At 42.8% G+C, this 17,965-nt stretch overlaps 1 protein-coding gene across 6 annotated transcripts in view; it reads left to right on the top strand.

Annotated features, from left to right (window-relative positions):
* Positions 1 to 3,854: 3,854 nt before the first annotated feature.
* METTL16 (methyltransferase 16, RNA N6-adenosine) overlaps positions 3,855 to 17,965 on the top strand; it is a 78,474-nt gene continuing 64,363 nt past the window's right edge. Inside the window, exons 1-3 of one of the 6 annotated variants that reach the window (XM_073667788.1) lie at positions 4,156 to 4,666; positions 5,537 to 5,671; positions 7,501 to 7,700. In XM_073667788.1, the coding sequence (XP_073523889.1) occupies positions 5,544 to 5,671; positions 7,501 to 7,700 (328 nt within the window). In that variant the 5' untranslated portion in view covers positions 4,156 to 4,666; positions 5,537 to 5,543. Of the gene's footprint in view, positions 4,741 to 5,536; positions 5,672 to 7,500; positions 7,701 to 17,965 lie in introns of all 6 variants that reach the window. The other 5 variants (XM_073667790.1, XM_073667789.1, XM_073667791.1 and 2 more) reach the window with 5 other exon arrangements.

Here is a 17,965-nt window from a genome sequence, read left to right as displayed (position 1 = left end):
GTTAGAGGTCACTTTAATCTTTCTTTCTCATAAGAAACAAATTAAATTGCACTTCAGCCACCCACGAGCTTATAGAAGACCTGTCAGTAGATTTTTTCATTCCAATTTTGTCCAATTTTGATCCGAATCATAATTATCCATATAAGTCTATGGATCCGTGAAAAAAAAATTTACTGAGAGCACACATTTCCATCTGTATGCAATCCGTGTGCAGTCTGTTTTTAACATTATAGTGGCTGTATAAATCGGACGAGGTTTTCAAAGCAATGCTTGGACTGGCTGACGGCTCTCTTTGCATTGAAATAAATGCAGTCACGCTTGGGTCGAGAGAGCCGCCAGCCAGTCCGTGCAGTGTGCTTCGATCCTCATCCGAGTTACATACCTGTCCGACTCTTCCCTAACATGCACTTTTTAGCAAGATAAAATCTTGTGAAAAAGTGTAAGTCGTCTATTCCGGAGGTAGCTTCCTATGATTTGATCACAGAGAAAACTATGCAGAGGCGCAGTTCTCTCTCCTCCGGCCCGACACTGATCAGTCTGATCAGTGCAGGGCAGGAGAGGAAGCTGAGGACTTGCACATGACTAAAGCAGCATGGATGCTGCAGGTCCTGACTAGCTGAAGCACCTTTCAGGTCATGTGTATTTACAGCAGAGCTGGGAGTCCAGTTGCTGTGTATGCAACAGTGTTGTGTGTATGCATTGCACTGAGTGTACATAATGTGTGTGCTAAAACCTACAAAAAAAAAAAATATCTCTCATACCCTACCATCATTATATATAAATGTAAAGCAAAGTTGCATATGACATATAGGGTACTTAGTGAACTATTTTTGATCAAAAAAAGTATACAAGCCGTCCCACAAGCGACAAGGTGACCCTAAATTGGGACGGTACCTACACTGTCTAAATTAAAAACCTTACTGTATATCAAAGTTGAAGTAATGCATATAAAAGGGTAGACAAATAGAACCGGGTCCCAATATCAGACCACCTAGGCCCGTGGTAAGCTACATATATACTAACCAGCTCAACAAAGGGGATGTCACCCTTAATTTGCACAGAATGCAAACAAGACAAAAAAACAAGCAATGTGAACTGAGGTCATAATGTGTGTGCTGTAAAGCTACATGTGTATAGTACACATGCCGCATATAGATCTATTACCTCCTCATTCCAATCAAGTCTATTAAAATTAGAGGTATTTACCCTTTCACTTCTTTACATCTACAGGGAAGTTTTGATTAGTAGGAAATACGTTTTTCGCATATTCTGCTGTCTAATCTGCTGTGCCTTAAAATAATGTCCTATGAGGAACGGTTGCAGGATTTGGGAATGTTTAGCTTGCAAAAAAGAAGACTGAGAGGAGACTTAATAGCTGTCTACAAATATGTCAAGGGCTGTCACATTGTAGAAGGATCATCTTTATTCTCATTTGCACAAGGAAAGACTAGAAGCAATGGGATGAAACTAAATGGGAGGAGACACAGATTAGATATTAGAAAAAACTTTTTGACAGGGTGATTAATGAGTGGAACAGGCTGCCACGAGAGGTGGTGAGTTCCCCTTCAATGGACGTCTTCAAACAGAGGCTGGACAGACATCTGTCTGAGATGATTTAGTGAATCCTGCTTTGAGCAGGGGGTTGGACCAGATGACCCAGGAGGTCCCTTCCAACTCTACCATTCTATGATTCTATGATTCTATGAAGGTGTGTCCTACAGTCCAGGCCAGGCCAGTAAGGTTAAAGCAGTTCACAGGCCGGCTCAGACACAGTTTTTCGTGGGAACCGCTGCTTGTGACCTGCAGTAATTATTTAATTACGTCACCGCTAGTCACATGCAGCTGCGTTCTCATGCTAAGCTTTGTGTGTTCCAGCCGGCGTAGTGAGCGGTCACATTACTGATGTCACCGCACACCACAGCATCTGGATGTAGCAGAGTTGAGCATCGTCGTGGGACCTCATCATTATGGATTCACGGCAGGTGAGTTTTACTTTGATTTTATATTTTTAGGTTAATAAATGGGTAAAAGAGGGTAATTGTCAGGGAGTGATTTGTACAACTAAAGTATTTTTCTCTGTGTCTTTATTAATTTTGACTACGGGGTTAGTAATGGGGTTGTCTGATAGACGACTCTCCATTACTATCCCCTGGGCTTGATGTCAGAGGACATAAAACAGCTGACATCAACCCCAAAACTATTACCCCACTTGCCAAAGCACCAGGGAAAGTGGGAACAGCCGAGGCTAAGAGACAGAATTGGCGCATCTAATAGGTGCGCCATTTCTGGGGCGGCTGAGGGCTGGTGTTTTTAGTCTGGGCGGGGGCCAATATCCATTGCCCCTTCCCAGCCTACTAACATCAGCCTTCAGCTGTCTGTTTAGCCTTTGCTGGTTATTAAAAATAGGGGGGACCCTACATAATTTTTTTTGGGTCCCCTTTTAATAACTAGTAAAGGCTAAGCAAACAGCTGTAAGGTGTTATTAATAGGCTGGAAACCTTTATGGCTATTGGTCCCTTCCCAGAATATTAACATCAGCTCCCAGCTGACAGCTTTCCCACAGCTGGTTAGAAAAAATAAGGGGGACCCCACATCATTTTTCATTTATTTATTTAATACGCGTGTTTCTCAGACAGCGGGTGTTGACTCAAACTCTCATTAGCGTCGCCTGGTCGTGCTCGTCGCAGGGAGACCAGGCGACAATGATGAGAGTTGTAGTTAGCACTATTCCCAGGCGGTGTGTGCTGACAACTGTCATCAGCGTCGCACGGTCTTGCTGATCGCAAGGAGACCAGGCAACAATGATGAGAGTTGGATTCAGAACCCGGCGCCTGGGAACAGCGCGAACTGTAAAGCTTTTCCCAGACGCCGTGTCAAACATACGTAGAAACAGTAGAAATTTTTTTTGTGTCATACATATGTGTCACACGGATGTCATCCATGTGTACGTGTGCAGGACGTATTGCGGACCGTGCTGCCGGCAAAAGATGGACACGTCTACGTGTTTTGCACACGGTCTGTGGAAACACACTGACATTTGCAGAGAACCATAGATTTGAATGGGTCTACACATGTAATTGTCTCCAGTACGTGTGAAAACTGTCACCACACGTACTGGAGACACTGACATGTGAAGGGGGCCTAAGGCCTTCATCACATGTCCGTGTCTCCAGCACGTGCCCATTATAATTTATGCTGCTATGCACAGGACCATGTGACCATGCAAAACACACTGAGACATTTCTGTTTTTTTCAGGCAGCACGGAAGACAAGAGCCAATACAAGTCTATTGGTCAGTGAAAAACACATACAGCACACGGATGGCATTCATGTATGTTGTACGTTTAACACTGCAAACTATAGGAAAAGCTTTGCAACTTATTTCCTTCTTTATCCATACTGGAAAAACATTGATGACCACAGTGATGGTAAATACAGACACACGGATGACACACTGATCCAAATCACTGATGACACATTTACCGTTTTTTCACGTACGTGTTTAAACATGGACATGTGAAGGAGGCCTTAGGGTATGTGCACACAGCATTTTTTTTGTGTGCACAGCGTTTTTTCTCAGACAGATTCTGCCCAGAACCCACCTGAAAAACCACCCCATAAAATGAACACAATGTACAGCAATGTCAAAACGACCATGTACATGTTGTGATTTGTGTCACTTCTTTTAACCGCTTCAGGGTTCAGAAACCCCAGAATCAATTAAAAGAAGTGACTTGTTCTGCTAGCGGAAGCTGCCGCTCTCTACACCTAAAAGTATAGAGTAAGAGACGCTGCAAGAACAATGGCAAAAACGACCGCTGGTGTTATCCTGGATCTGGCCAGCTTTAGTGCCCCCGTGCTTCTCCCATGCTGCGGGGGCTACTCTGACTGACAGCAGCAATGGAGAGCGCACAGACTGGATCACAGACGCCATCTCTCAGCTGTCAGTCTTCAGGAGCGCGCAGCCCCATGGCTAGCAGGAAGCCAGGATGCAGAAGAGGAACACGTTCCTGAAGAATGAAGATGAGCACACCCTTTAATTTACTTTTAGCTGACCACTGGTCCACATAATAAGGATGGAGGCCTGTCCAAAATTTGGTTCTATTTGCAGAGCGAATGCACCCAAGCCGCATCTGCGTGCGGTGTTACACCGACTGGTTGCACAGAGAAGCTCGGCAAACCTCCAGTTATTTTTTCCAGTAGAAACAGAAACCCAAAAGGAAAATCAGCCCTTATCTTGCAGGCATGGGAACAATCGCTGAGTGTGAATTCGGTCAGATTGTAGTTGACTTTTCTTTCCTTGCTAAAATTGTTTTATGTGAACGAGATCGTTGAAGTCACCATTCTACATGCACGGGATTTCACATGGGTTTAGGTGGCTAGTCCACAGAAATGTAGTTGGCAATAAATGGCTACTGAATCTTACAACTGGAAAATTAAGACTAAAAATCTTTGTCACACAGAGAATAGTATTTCACTTCTGATCTTTCTGAAAAGCTGAAGCCAAATCTCCCCCGGCCACGTGTCATTGCTCCTGCACGGAAACAGGCACATTCGTCTTCAGTAAACAATTGCTTGTGCAACATCTACAAACGCGATGTGAGAAAGTTTGTCCCAACCTTCGCGCCGTACTGGTCCTTCCCGTCACGTGACAGAACCAGCTGGGGTGAGTTAAGTTTCGAACCTCATGTGAGTCTGGTAGCGGAGTGTGTGGAGGCGGGAGAGGGTTAAACGAGCCGTGTGAGTGTGTAACGTCACTGCCGGACACGGTGTGCGCGGCTTACTGCTCGCATCTGTGTCATAAACACACTGTAAAAGCGGCGCACTTCTGAATGCATGTTATCTGCCAATCAGAATCCAGCTTTCACTTCAGTGCTGGTTATAATATGACTGCAGCGATGTGATTGGTTGCTGCGGCCACTGTGCTAGTTCTTATACATGAGGCAAGTTATGGTCACTTCTAGGAGCCAAAGGGGCAAATACTGCATGAAGTGCCACTGCCAGTGTTTACAGTCACAGCCGGAGGGGTACATATATGGATAGATATCCACCCCCCAGCTGTGCCACTTCATGCAGTATTTGCCCCTTTGGCTCCTAGAAGTGACCACAACTTGCCTCATGTATAAGAACTAGCACAGTGGCCGCAGCAACCAATCACATCGCTGCAGTCATTCTATAACCAGCACTGAAGTGAAAGCTTATATATATGTCTCCACTTATGTGCATTGGGGCAAATACTGCATGAAGTGCCACTGCCAGTGTTTACAGTCACAGCCGGGGGGGGGGGGTCTGTCTCTCTCTGTCTGTCTGTCTGTCTGTCTGTGTCTCTCTCTCGTGCATTGGGGCACACTATTTAATACTTTTGGGTGTTCTCCTTTTAAGTGGGCAGTGAAGAGACATACTCTTCTAAGCACAGCTCTATTGAAACCATATAAAAGTGTCAGAGGACGTTCTCACCCTGTGTAGTGTGAAATATTCAGCAGTAATGGGACATATAGGGGGCGCTGTAATCGTATTTTCTTTTCTTTCGCTTCAGATAAGGAATGGCCTTTTTTAAATCAATGCACCCAAGGAACCGCTACAAGGATAAACCTCCGGACTTTGCGTTCTTGGCTTCTAAGTATCCGGAATTTAAACAGCATGTCAATGTCAATCTGTCAGGAAAAGTTGGGTGAGTGCATTCCTTGCCATGTCTGTCTGTTGTCATACACTGGAATGTTACCCCTGTCAGTGATTGTCCCTGTAGAGGGTATGAAAGACTCAATGATCCCACTGTAATTGTGAAATGCACACACTGCACCCGCCGTATCCCCTGAAAGTAAGTGGTTGATACGTTTTAAGAAAACCTGTTAGATTTCAACACACCCCAGCACAACCACGACCTGATGGTGCTTCTCACAGATTCCCTACATGTCCTTAGTTGCCCCAGGCCATGAGTCATGTTGCCCATTTATGATCAGGAACATCAATCAAGTCAAACAGCTTGGCTGTGCAGCATCCCACCCCCTTTATTGGATAGACCTAAGAGTCTGTCACCCCCAAACGTCAAATTATGCTATTTAAACATTTTAGAAAGGGAACTTGCCCCCTATAACAATCATACCAGTAAGATATATTTTAGTGGTGCACCATATCTAGCGTTGCCCCTGTGTTTGATTGACAGCGCTGGCTGTCAACGTGAGCACTCTCTAAGGCCTCATTCACACATCTGTGTGGCACATGCATGGTCTATCTTTTTTTTTTTTTATTTCACGGGTACAACAGGTACCCATTATAATCTATGGTGCTTTTCCCATGTTTTTTCACGGACTGTGCGTCTGCGCAAAACTCACGGACATATGTTTTTTTTTTCCAGCAGTACGGGTGACAAGGGCCAATACAAGTCCATGGGTCCGTGAGAAACAAGTGCAGCACACGGATGCCACTTATGTGCTTTCCGTATTTAACATTGAGAAGGATAGAAGCTTTGTAATATATTTATCCAGCAGTGAAAAACACTGATTGTAAAAACGGACAAACGGACCTTATACTGGTGACACACTGATCCAAAACACTGATACCATTTTATCACGAACGTGTGAATGAGACCTGTGCTTTCACACTGACACTGGAGCAGCCCGGCGGTGCATTCACAGTTTCTGTGTGTGTGTGTGACCACGCTCTGATCTTCGACTCCTCTCTGAAGCCGCTCACTTGCTACATTTCCAGGTACAGTGAGCGGCGGCCACAGACTGTCTGGAGCCGGAGATCCGAGCTTGCCCCTCTCACACAGAGTGCGCGCACCACTGGGCTCCTTTTCTTCCTTTTTAGTACAATGATACACAATCTAGTCTTCTAACGACACCGTTAGAGACTGCTGGAAGAGAACTATCAGGTAGCGGGGGTTAAAATGTACATTGTCATGGATCCTGTACCTCTGTACTCAAAGGATGTGCTGTTTGGGGTCTGTTACCCGAATTTTACAGTACAAACTGCATCACATTATTGTGTTGTGGGGGGGCTATGATAGCCAGGGCACGCGGGCATCGGCAGTCTCTTAGCCTTTGTGTACTTGTTTTGAAAATACAAATCAGAAGGGTTGTCCTCCTCTGGCCAGCAGTTACCCCCTCCATACACTGTGTGGTGACCGTTTCCGGGTACTGTAGCTCCGCACTGATTCATTTTAATAGTAGCTAAGCTGCAGTACCCGGACTGTTCTGGTCCTGTACACTGTTTACATTCTTTCAGCGCTGAAAGCACCTGATCGGCGTGGCTGCTGGGTGTCTTACCCACGCTGATCTGATATTTATGACTTATCATAAGGATAGTTCATCAGCATCACAGTGTAAAGGGACTCTGTCAGCACAGAATGGCTGTACCTGTGTATTTGACAATCGCTTTTATAATCCCAGTTGTGTTTTAACCCCCTTTTTTGAAACCTCCAAGTACAGCTCACAGCACTTTTTTTTTTTTTTTTTTTTTTTTTTTTTAACTTATGCTATTAATTTATTTTTTATCTAGCTTGAACTTCAAAGACCCTGAAGCTGTCCGTGCATTGACCTGTACGCTACTGAAGGAAGATTTTGGCTTGACTATAGACATACCCCTAGAGAGGCTCATCCCCACTGTGCCACTAAGGCTAAACTATATTCACTGGGTGGAAGATCTGATCAACTTCCATGGTTCTGACAAAACAACAGCCCGACACGGGATTGACATAGGTAACATGGTTCTTAAATGGAAACTGGAATAATCTTATGTTTAAAGGACTGGTCACTTCCAAAAATAACACTATTTATCTGCAGATATAGTGGTAATGTGCTGGTTTATAGTGTGTAATATATGCCTTGTTGGCTTACTGGAGCAGTGGCTACAGGGAGAAAATGAAGTTTTATTCTCCCTGCAGCTGCTCCCTTCCAGTCATCAGGGAGGGGTTACAGACACTGCACAGTTAGCAAACTGTAATCATCCCCCTCCCCCCTTTAATTGACTGCCTGCAGTGCACACCCTCTCCACAGCAGAGCACTCAATGTCTAGTGAGCAGTGCCTATAATAGCTCCCTGCACTGCCCCGATGACTGAAAGCGAGCAGCTGCAGGGAGAATAAAACTTCATTTTCTCCCTGTAACCGCTGCTCCAGAAAGCCTGGCAGACATGATTTAAATGCTATTTACTTGCAGGTTAACACTATATTTGCAGGTAAATAGCATTTTTTGGAGGTGATAAGCTCCGTTCAATAATTGTTAACCAATAGGTCATTATTTATCAGATCAGCATTGCTGGGGATTCAAGTGTTGTTGTAAGTTTTAGGGTTTTCGCACCAATTCCCAGTATTTCAGAAAACGTATGTCGTTGTTGTGCTCATTTGCTCTATGTAGTGCATCTCTCATTCATGTCCCTTCCTGCTGTGCTGTCTACACTTGCTGATGCTTCTTCTTGCTCACCATCTGCTGCCTGAGAGGAAACTGCAGATCTCTGTTGCTTTTGTGGAGTCGACAGTTGTTGCTGGAACTCTTCTAATTGCTGTTTAGCTGCACCAATGTGCTTGCTTGATCAGAATATGCCCGCATGCAAATATTTGGATTGTTTTTCTACATTAAGCTTTAATGTGCTTTGATAGTTGTCAGATTTTCTTGTCATGTACCAGACTTGCTGTTTTGTGACATTGCTTTAAAAAAACAAAAACCCAAAAAAAGAATTTTGGAAATTTAGATTTTTTTTCAGTTTATAAATGCACCTCCAGTGTGTAAATTCCAATTTGTAATCTAGAATTGATTGTCTGCCCCAATGATATTATAGCACTAGGATAGGTCATCAGTATCAGATAATAGGGTGTCTGACACTGATTTTAGCTTCTGGAGCAGCTGCATGTAACCATTGAACGGATCTGAACAGCACAGCGCCATCCAATATGTAATGGCCATTGTCAAGAACTGCAGCTCAACTCCAATTGGATAGGAGCCAAACTGCTGTTTCAGCCCCCTACACTGTTAATTAAAGGTGATGGGTGAGGATGCGGATGTTAGGACCCCCCCCGGCACGTCACAGGGCCCTCTGACGTGCCCTGCTGTCTCCCCTGCCGCTCATGCGCAAAGCGCCGCTTCCATGGAGCGCACTTTGTTTCTCCTTGGCCCGCACTGTTCCGCAGCCCTTGTATTGGGAGCGGCGCTATGCTCATGCACATCAAGGGAGACGTGCCAGGGAGGGGGGGGGGATGATAATTTAGCACAGAGGCGGGGATTTAGCTGCATAATAAGCAGATAGGAGGTGTTTCTGGAGAAGAAACTTTGTAAAAGAAGATTTCTCTGGAATCAGACCTCTGCTATGGGCCATACAGGTAAGTATAAATTTACTTTTCTATCACCTGTATGGCCATAGTGGTGGTCTGATATCTCACAGGGGGGGTGACAGATTCCCTTTAAATAGCAATAACTTGACAAATTCCCTCTAATTTGTAGTGTCCTATTCCAATCTCAGACATTTATGTCATATCCATAGAAATTGCTTTGATTGTCTCATTGATGCACATATATTCTTCCTTTAACCCATCCTACCTGACAAGGTGGCTGCAGCATATAGGTAGCAAAAGAGTGGAGAGGTAGTCGTGAATGTACACACCTTTTTCGTCTTTGTTTTGTGGGATTTATGTATAAAAAAAATAAAAAAATCTGGGAGTCTGAACTAAAACTTAAATTGATGTGCATGCAAAATGAAAATGCATATTCACACAAGGCCACTAGACAGAGATAAAACAAAAAACAAGCAAAATACCCAAATAACTGGAAGTAAATGGATAAATCGCACAGTGAAAAAATAATGATAAATAATAAAGGGTATTTAGTTAACATAATTTTGATCAAAATAATGTAAAAGCCATCCCACCACGTCACGGTAACCCTTATGGGACAGTCCTAACTCTAATATTAAAACCTTACCATTTGTCAAGTGACATACATATGGATAAGGGCAGGGAGACTGAACCCGTAGTAGATTCATAGACCTGAGAGGCAGAATGAACCTTTATGTATATACAGTGGTGTGAAAAAGTGTTCGCCCCCTTCCTGATTTCTTATTCTTTTGCATGTTTGTCACACTTAAATGTTTCAGAACACAAAAAAAAATCAAATATTAGACAAAGATAACGCAAGTAAACACAAAATGCAGTTTTTAAATGAAGGTCTTTATTATTAAGGGAAAAAGAAATCCAATTCTACTGGGCCCTGTGTGAAAAAGTGATTGCCTCCTAAACCTAATAACTGGTTGGGCCACCCTTAGCAGCAACAACTGCAATCAAGGGTTTGCGATAACTGGCAATAAGTCTTTTACAACGCTCTGGAGGAATTTTGGCCAACTCGTCTTTGCAAAATTGTTGTAATTCAGCCACATTAGAGGGTTTCCGAGCATGAGCCGCCTTTTTAAGGTCATACCGCAGCATCTCAATCAGATTAAGATCAGGACTTTGACTAGGCCACTCCAAAGTCTTAATTTTGTTTTTCTTAAGCCATTCAGAGGTGGACTTGCTGGTGTCTTTTGGATCATTGTCCTGCTGCCTAACCCAAGTGCGCTTCATGAACAGATGGCCGGACATTCTCCTTCATGATTTTTTGGTAGGCTGCAGAATACATGGTTCCATTTACCACAGTAAGTCTTCCAGGTCCTGAAGCAGCAAAACAGCCCCAGACTATCACTCTACCACCACCATATTTTTCTGTTGGTATGATGTTCCATTTCTGAAATCCTATGTGACTTTTACTCCAAATGTAATGGGACATACACCTTCCAAAAAGTTTAACTTTGGTCTCGTCAGTCCACAGAGTATTCCCTCAAAAGTCTTGGCGATCATCAAGATGTTTTCTGGCAAAACTGAGACGAGCCTTTATGTTCGTTTTGCTCAGCAGTGGTTTTCGTCTTGGAACTCTGCCATGCATGCCATTTTTGCCCAGTCTCTTTCTTATGATGGAGTCATGAATGCTGACCTTAACTGAGGAAAGTGAGGCCTGCAGTTCTTTAGATGTTGTTGTGGGATCTTTTGTGACCTCTTGACTGAGTCGACTCTGCGCTGTTGGGGTAATTTTGGTCGGCCGGCCATTCCTGGGAAGGTTCACCACTGTTCCATGTTTTTGTCATTTGTGGATAATGGCTCTCACTGTGGTTTGCTGGAGTCCCAAAGCTTTAAAAATGGCTTTATAACCTTTTCCAGAGTGATAGATCTCAATTACTTAGTTTCTCATTTGTTCCTGAACTTCTTTGGATCGCAGCATGATGTCTAACTTTTGAGGATCTTTTTGTCTACTTCACTTTGTCAGGCAGGTCCTATTTAAGTGAATAGGTGTGGCATTAATCAGGCTTGAGTGTGGCTAAGGAAACTGAACTCAGCTTCCCAAAAAATGTGATAAACCAGAGTTAATTTATGTTTTAAGGCGGGGTGGGATGCAATCACTTTTTCACACAGGGCCCTGTAGGTTTGGATTTCTTGTTCCCTTAATAATAAAGACCTTCATTTAAAAACTGCATTTTGTGTTTACTTGTGTTATCTTTGTCAAATATTTAAATTTGTTTTGTGATCTGAAACATTTAAGTGTGACAAACATGCAAAAGAATAAGAAACCAGGAAGGAGGCAAACACTTTTTCACACGTGTGTGTGTGTGTGTGTATGTGATTACAGGATCTTTGCCTAGGATTCAGGCAGCATGTGATAGTTTAATAAAATAAGGGGGTGGGTTGGAGCAGCAATTGCAATGTAACGAGCGGACTTGGGAATTGTGAATGGCTGCAGCGTCACTATATCTGGAAAATAAAAGCAGAAATAGTTCAGCTGCTTCGAGAGACTCCACATAAATACCCTTTGTGACAATGACAACTTTCTTTTTTTTATCAGGAGGTGCAACTTCAGTATTCTCACTGTTTAACCCAAATCTAGAAATATTGAAAACTATATTTTTTAGTATTTGATGCTTAATTTTTACCTTCTGTGTTTTTTACAACTTTATTTTTTATTTCAGCCTAGCTAGGGGAACAAAAAACAAGAATTGTAAAATTGTGGTCTCAACTGCAAATAATAATGATCCCTTAACTGCTTCTTAGTTGTACAATGCTGTTCATGCAGGCTACAAAATGAATTGTGCAATTAACGGGAATCCAGGATTTCAGAAGGCCGCCTGCCTGGGACCTCATTATTTTTAAATGCACTTAAAATGGGACCTGACTTAATGTTCACTGGTCCTTCTGTAATCATTCTAACGGGTCTGCTCAATTTAAATGCATTTTCCAAGATAAAAAAAAAAGTGGCAACAGGTAGGCCTTGTCATATCTGCTTCTCCTGTGCTCTTGCTGGTCTTTGTTTACTTGACTGCAGCAATGACATGTCACCTACCCTTGACTGCTGCAGCCAATCACAGGCCTCAGCAGTGTACAGCGTCAGACCACTGAGGCAAACGATTGGCTGCAGCAAACATATACCTAGAAATCTCATTAGCACTGCAGCCATGTAAACAATGATGGCCAGTGAGCACTGGATCGGTGAGCAATTTAATGGTTTAGTATAGGTTCTTTTGCTGTTTTATCAAAATAGCCTTTGCTAATGTTTTTTAATCTTGGAAAACCCTTTTAATGGAAATCGCTCAGTTGAGACCAAACTTATGACACCGGGAGAAACGCTTTTAAATTGCTCTATCTATCATCTATTTTATGTATCATCCATCTATCTTATTTATCTATATATTATTTATCTATTATTTATCATCTATTATATCTATACAGTGAGCCTCATTGAGATAACCACCTACCATTGCAATGAATAGTCTTCTGGGGGGGTGAAACAGAAAATCTGATCAGGATGGTGTTTGTAAGCATACACCCTGTAGGCAATGTGCTGCGCCTCCTTGTATAGTATGTGCTGCTTCCATTGATCCCGGCACTATTCTGGAGCATACGGACAGAGAGGCGCACGTAGAGCTGTGCGCTCATTACCATAATCCTGCAGTCTCTCCTGCTGTACAGAGTCACATGTAGCATTTGGCTTCCAAACCTCCTAAATCACAGTTTGCTGCGTTTGCCGAGGCAATGAAATCAGCCATGGAGGGGGCAGCTTTCCCCTTTAGCACAAGCAGCCATATGTGCGGATCATCCAGGTTGTGCGCCTGGTTTATGTGACTCCCATGTCTCATCCCATTTGTGGTGTCAGGAGTGCGGTGTCACCACATCCACTGTGTTTGCGAATAAATTAATGAATCTCTGTCAACAAAAAATAACTGACTGCACAATTAACAATTCTGATCCCATTGATCTTTTCTTTGAGACCTGAAACTTCTCCACACAAGGTCATTGTAATGTTCACACTTTATTTTTTGCACAGTAACAAAAAAAATAACTTTTCCAATCTTTCTTTAGCAATGTTTTTCACAATTTTTGTAATGAATAGGTACACCATATATATTTTTTTCTAATTGGTTGTTTTTGCATTTTAGTCACTTTTTTGTAATCTATATTCTCAGTAATGGGGAAAACTAGATTTCTCAAAATAATTTTTCCTTTTGGGGTATGTGCCCAAAGTTTTTCTGTTGAGTTTTTGGAGCAGAAACCTCAATGTTTCTGAGGAGTGTTGAGACTTGGATGAGGATTTTGAGAGTTTGCTCCTAAAACTCAATGTGCACATAGCCCTAGGGCTCTGCTGGATCCAGTAAGACCCAGCATCCTGACATTCATGTAACCACCAAGATCTATTCACTGCCTCTATGCTTGTTCACAGTGTGGGCTCTCTAATCTACCCTTTAATTCTGCCAGTGATAGAGATAGTAGCAAGGAGGTGAAGAAAAACATACACAATATATCAGGGTATGGATCAGGGCTGTGGAGTCCTTAAGCCAAACCTCCGAATCCTTAATTTCCTTGACTCCGTCTCCCTCATACATGGGTCATGTTTAAGTGATAAATTTCCAGTAGCACAGATTCATCTCCGCTAAAAGTCTAGACCCTTAGATCAGGAATAGGACAGACATTTATAGGACAGTTCATAACTTTCCCAAATTCTTAAGAAAAAATATTCGCCGCAAACTGCATTGAACTACTGTACCCAATTTATTTATATATTTTAGGAGTTGGGAGTCGGTCCATTTTATACCTGCTCCACCAAAATGGACACTGACTCTTACTTCGACTCCACGACTCCGACTCCACAGCCCTGGTGTGGAGATAAGGAAAAGCATCCAAGTCATCAGGGAGGGCAGATCTCACAGGCTGTACTGTACTTAATATAAATAGGGAGAGAAGTATATACAGAATAGTCTGAAGGCGGGTTGTTGAGTTTTGTATCCTATGTGAAGAAGGGTAGAGGAGGGAGAATCAGTCTTCAACATCTGTATCTGTCAGCACAAGGCAAAAGAGATCCCTCCTGAACTGGAGAAGTGGAAATCACTGGTGGAGACTGTGGCATGTTGGACGCACAGAGCTCACATCAGTATGTCTATCACTGGGAGGAACAAGACCACATAAATAAGAAACTAGGAGTAATTTGAATATTGCATGTCAGGTTCTGAAGGTGAATGGTGATTTCAGCCTAGAACTTTGCAACTCAGCTACTAACCTATATAAGGGTATGTTCGACACAGATATATATTTTTTTTAACCTGGATTAGTTGAAAAATTCATGGCCAAAAAACAACTTTTATTGAGCATTCTGTGGTGTGTTTTGTTTTTTTTGTGCATGGGACATTGTTTATGCTTCAGTTGATTCAGTGGGAAAATTTGGAGCATTGTTTTAAATACGAAATGTCCCAAAAATGTTAAATGTTGCTTCTTTTTCCACTCTAAATAAAAACACACAGAGCATACAAAAGCTCTTTGTGAACATAGCCTTAAAAAATGTTTGTCAAAGACTTCCAGTAGTCGATGAAGCGCCTTCATCATCATTTGGGTTCACATAGCAGTACTTTTATTGTGGGAGACTGCAAGGGTGCAGTTTTTCGGATAGCTGACCATCAAACATAATCCAACCAGAAGTAAAAACACATTTGTCAGCAGAATTCCATCGGCAGCGGTTCTGCTTAAAGATAAGATGCACAAAAATCCAAAAGTGCACAGTGGAAGGGCAATGTTTACAATTGTAAAGGGAACCTGACACTAGATTTATTGTAGCCAGTTATGTCTGTTTCTGTAGGGCTACAAAGTTTATGAGAAAACCTGCTTTAACCCCTTAACGACCGCCGATGCACATTAAAACGGCGGCCGGTAAGGGGCCTTTTATCCTTATTGCCTTTTTAAAATGGGAATAAGGCTGTAGTTCCCCTCAGAGACCAAAAACCTCCGGGCTCTCAACTACCAGGGGTAGCTGAGACCTTGGAGAACATGATCCTTGCCGGATTTACTGCTCCGTGATCACCGCTATTTACTGAATAACTGCGATCGCAAAATAAAAAAAACTGTGGCAGCTGTTTAAAAACATTTCTCTCTTTTCTGACATGATATAAATGCCAGAGGAGAAGAAAATGATGTCCCCTGAGCCCACCTGGTACCTCCACCATTCCCCGGTCCCTCCTGATCCGGCCCTCCGTGTCATCTTCCCGGAAAAAAAATGGCGAACGCCGTGCGCCCACCAAGAACTGCGGCCGGCACCCGGCAACAACGGAGATATTTTTCCTATTGGTTCATTTTGATCATTGTGATAGACCCTATCACAGTGATCAAAAGCCAATAATTAGTCACCCCCTTAGTCAAATTATTATTTTTTTTTATTATATGATTTTTATTTCTTTAATTTTTTTACAGTTAGGGTTGGGCTAAGGTTTTTTCAACAGTAAAAAATGTAGAAAAAAAAAAACGAGAGTATGAAGACTAGTGTTGAGTGCAAGTGCTCGCTACTCGAGTTTGCATCGGGTGTTTGGGTATGAGCTGGGTATCGCGGGTGCTCGTGTGAGATGCTCAAGTCTCTGCCTCGAATGTTTTGCAGCTGTTGGACAACCAAAAAACATGCGGTAATTGCCTGCCACACACGGGCAATCCCCAAATGTTTTTTTTGGGTGTCAAACAATCACAAAACATGTGGGGCAGAGACTCGAGCATCTCACTCGAGCACTCACGATACTTGCCGCATACCCTAAGCCCAACCCTAACCCGCTGCAAACTCAAGTAGCGAGCACTAGCGCTCAACACTAATGACGGCATATTCAATATGACGACCTAATGTTATCAAATTCTGTGTCGTACCTTTGGTTTAAAAATCCTCACTATACCCTTGAATAAAATCCTTGAGGGGTGTAGTTTCCAAAATGGAGTAATTTTGGGGGGATTTCTGCTGTTTGGGCGCCTTAGGGGCTCTGCAAATGTGTCATGTCGTCCACAAGCTATTTCAGCCAATTTGTCTTCCAAAATTCAAATATTGTTCCTTCCGCTCCGAGCCCTGCCATTTGTCCAACATAACTTTTTGATTACATGTGGGATATCACCACGCTCCTAAGAAAGTGGCTAACAAACTGTGGGGTCCACTTTTTGGTGTTACCTCTTGCAAAAGTGAGAAATTTGGGGCTAAAGCAAGATTTTTGTGAATAAAATATATTTTTCAATATGATCGCATCATGTTATCAAATTCTGTGTCGTATCTTGGGTTCAAAATGGCCACTATGCCCCCAGATAAAATCCTTAAGGGCTATAGTTTCCAAAATGGGGTCACTTGTGGGGGTTTTCCACTGTTTAGGCACATCGGGGGCGTTCCAAACTCGACATGGCATCCGCTCTAGATTCCAGCCAATTTTGCGTTCAAAAGGTCAAACTGTGCTCTTTCCCTTCCGAGCTCTGCCATGCGCCCAACCCCCCACATATAGGGTATCTGTGTACTCAGGAGAAGTTGCACAACAAATTTTGTGGTCCATTTTCTCTTGTTACCCTTGTGAAAATAAAAAAAATAAGGGTTTGAAGTAAAATTTTTGTGAAAAAAAGTTAAATGTTCATTTTTTCATTCCGCGTTGCTTCTCAGTTCCTGTGAAGGGTTAATAAACTTCTTGAATGTGGTTTTGAGCACCTCGAGGGGTGCAATTTTTAGAATGGTGTAACTTGTGGGTATTTTCTGTCATATAGACCCCTCAAAGTCACTTCAAATGTGATGTGGTCCCTAGAAAAAATGGTTTTGTAAATTTTGTTGGAAAAATGCGGAATCGCGTGTTTTCCCAATGAATGCAGGAACGGGAAAGCGCGCAGTGGATGCTGGGCTATGATGCGCGGTGAAACCTCGCCCACAGCCCATCAGTCAAGGGGGAGCGCGTCACTGGGTCACGCCCGGAACTTGACATCACATCAGCGGATGCCAGAGTCGGCTGCAGCCGGGGGTCACATGATGCCTGTGAGTGGTCAGTGATAGGGCCGCTCACAGGCAATAAAGAACAAGCAAGGTATTTGCAAAAATACTTCTCTCCACAGTTTTAATTCACTGGGGCATTTTATATAGTAGTGGACAGCCTCTTTAAGGTCAAAATTGGCTCCGTCACAAAGGGGTTACAAAGCCAGTCAAGGACTATAGGGAAAGACCTGATTAGTTTGGCACTGCCCACGGACAGCTTCTTAACTATCCAGTTGATTGACATTTCTCTTCCTATGTACACACATGAGAGTCCTGTCAATCAACTGGAGCTGGGTGACGAGCTGCTGGACTAGTCAGGTCCCTGGATGGCTTTTTAAACTATGTTTTCTCTGAATATTTTCAGCATTTAAGAGAAGTACATACTTGATTGAGATCGTGCAGCCAAGCTCTTATTCTTGTTGCCCGTAATTCAGCATCAATCTAATGACAGGTTCCCTATAAGTAGTGTATACTAAGTGCCTCTTCAGAGATGAAGAGGACTTGAACTCTACAGCGCCACCTATTATAAGCAGCAATCCTACAAGTTACAATCAACCCTTTTACGAGTCTTGCAAAATGACTTCGGATAAAAGCCAAATCAGAATCTCAATTTGCAGACATGGTGTACTATATATAAATAGTGATGATTTCAGTATTTTA

This window comes from Phyllobates terribilis, unplaced genomic scaffold (assembly GCF_046119375.1).
Source record: "Phyllobates terribilis strain yellow unplaced genomic scaffold, ASM4611937v1 Scaffold_2__4_contigs__length_985480577, whole genome shotgun sequence".
NCBI classification, from domain to species: domain Eukaryota; kingdom Metazoa; phylum Chordata; class Amphibia; order Anura; family Dendrobatidae; genus Phyllobates; species Phyllobates terribilis.
The sequence above is the reverse complement of the archived record's forward strand: the minus strand, read 5'-3'. Positions and strand labels throughout refer to the sequence as shown.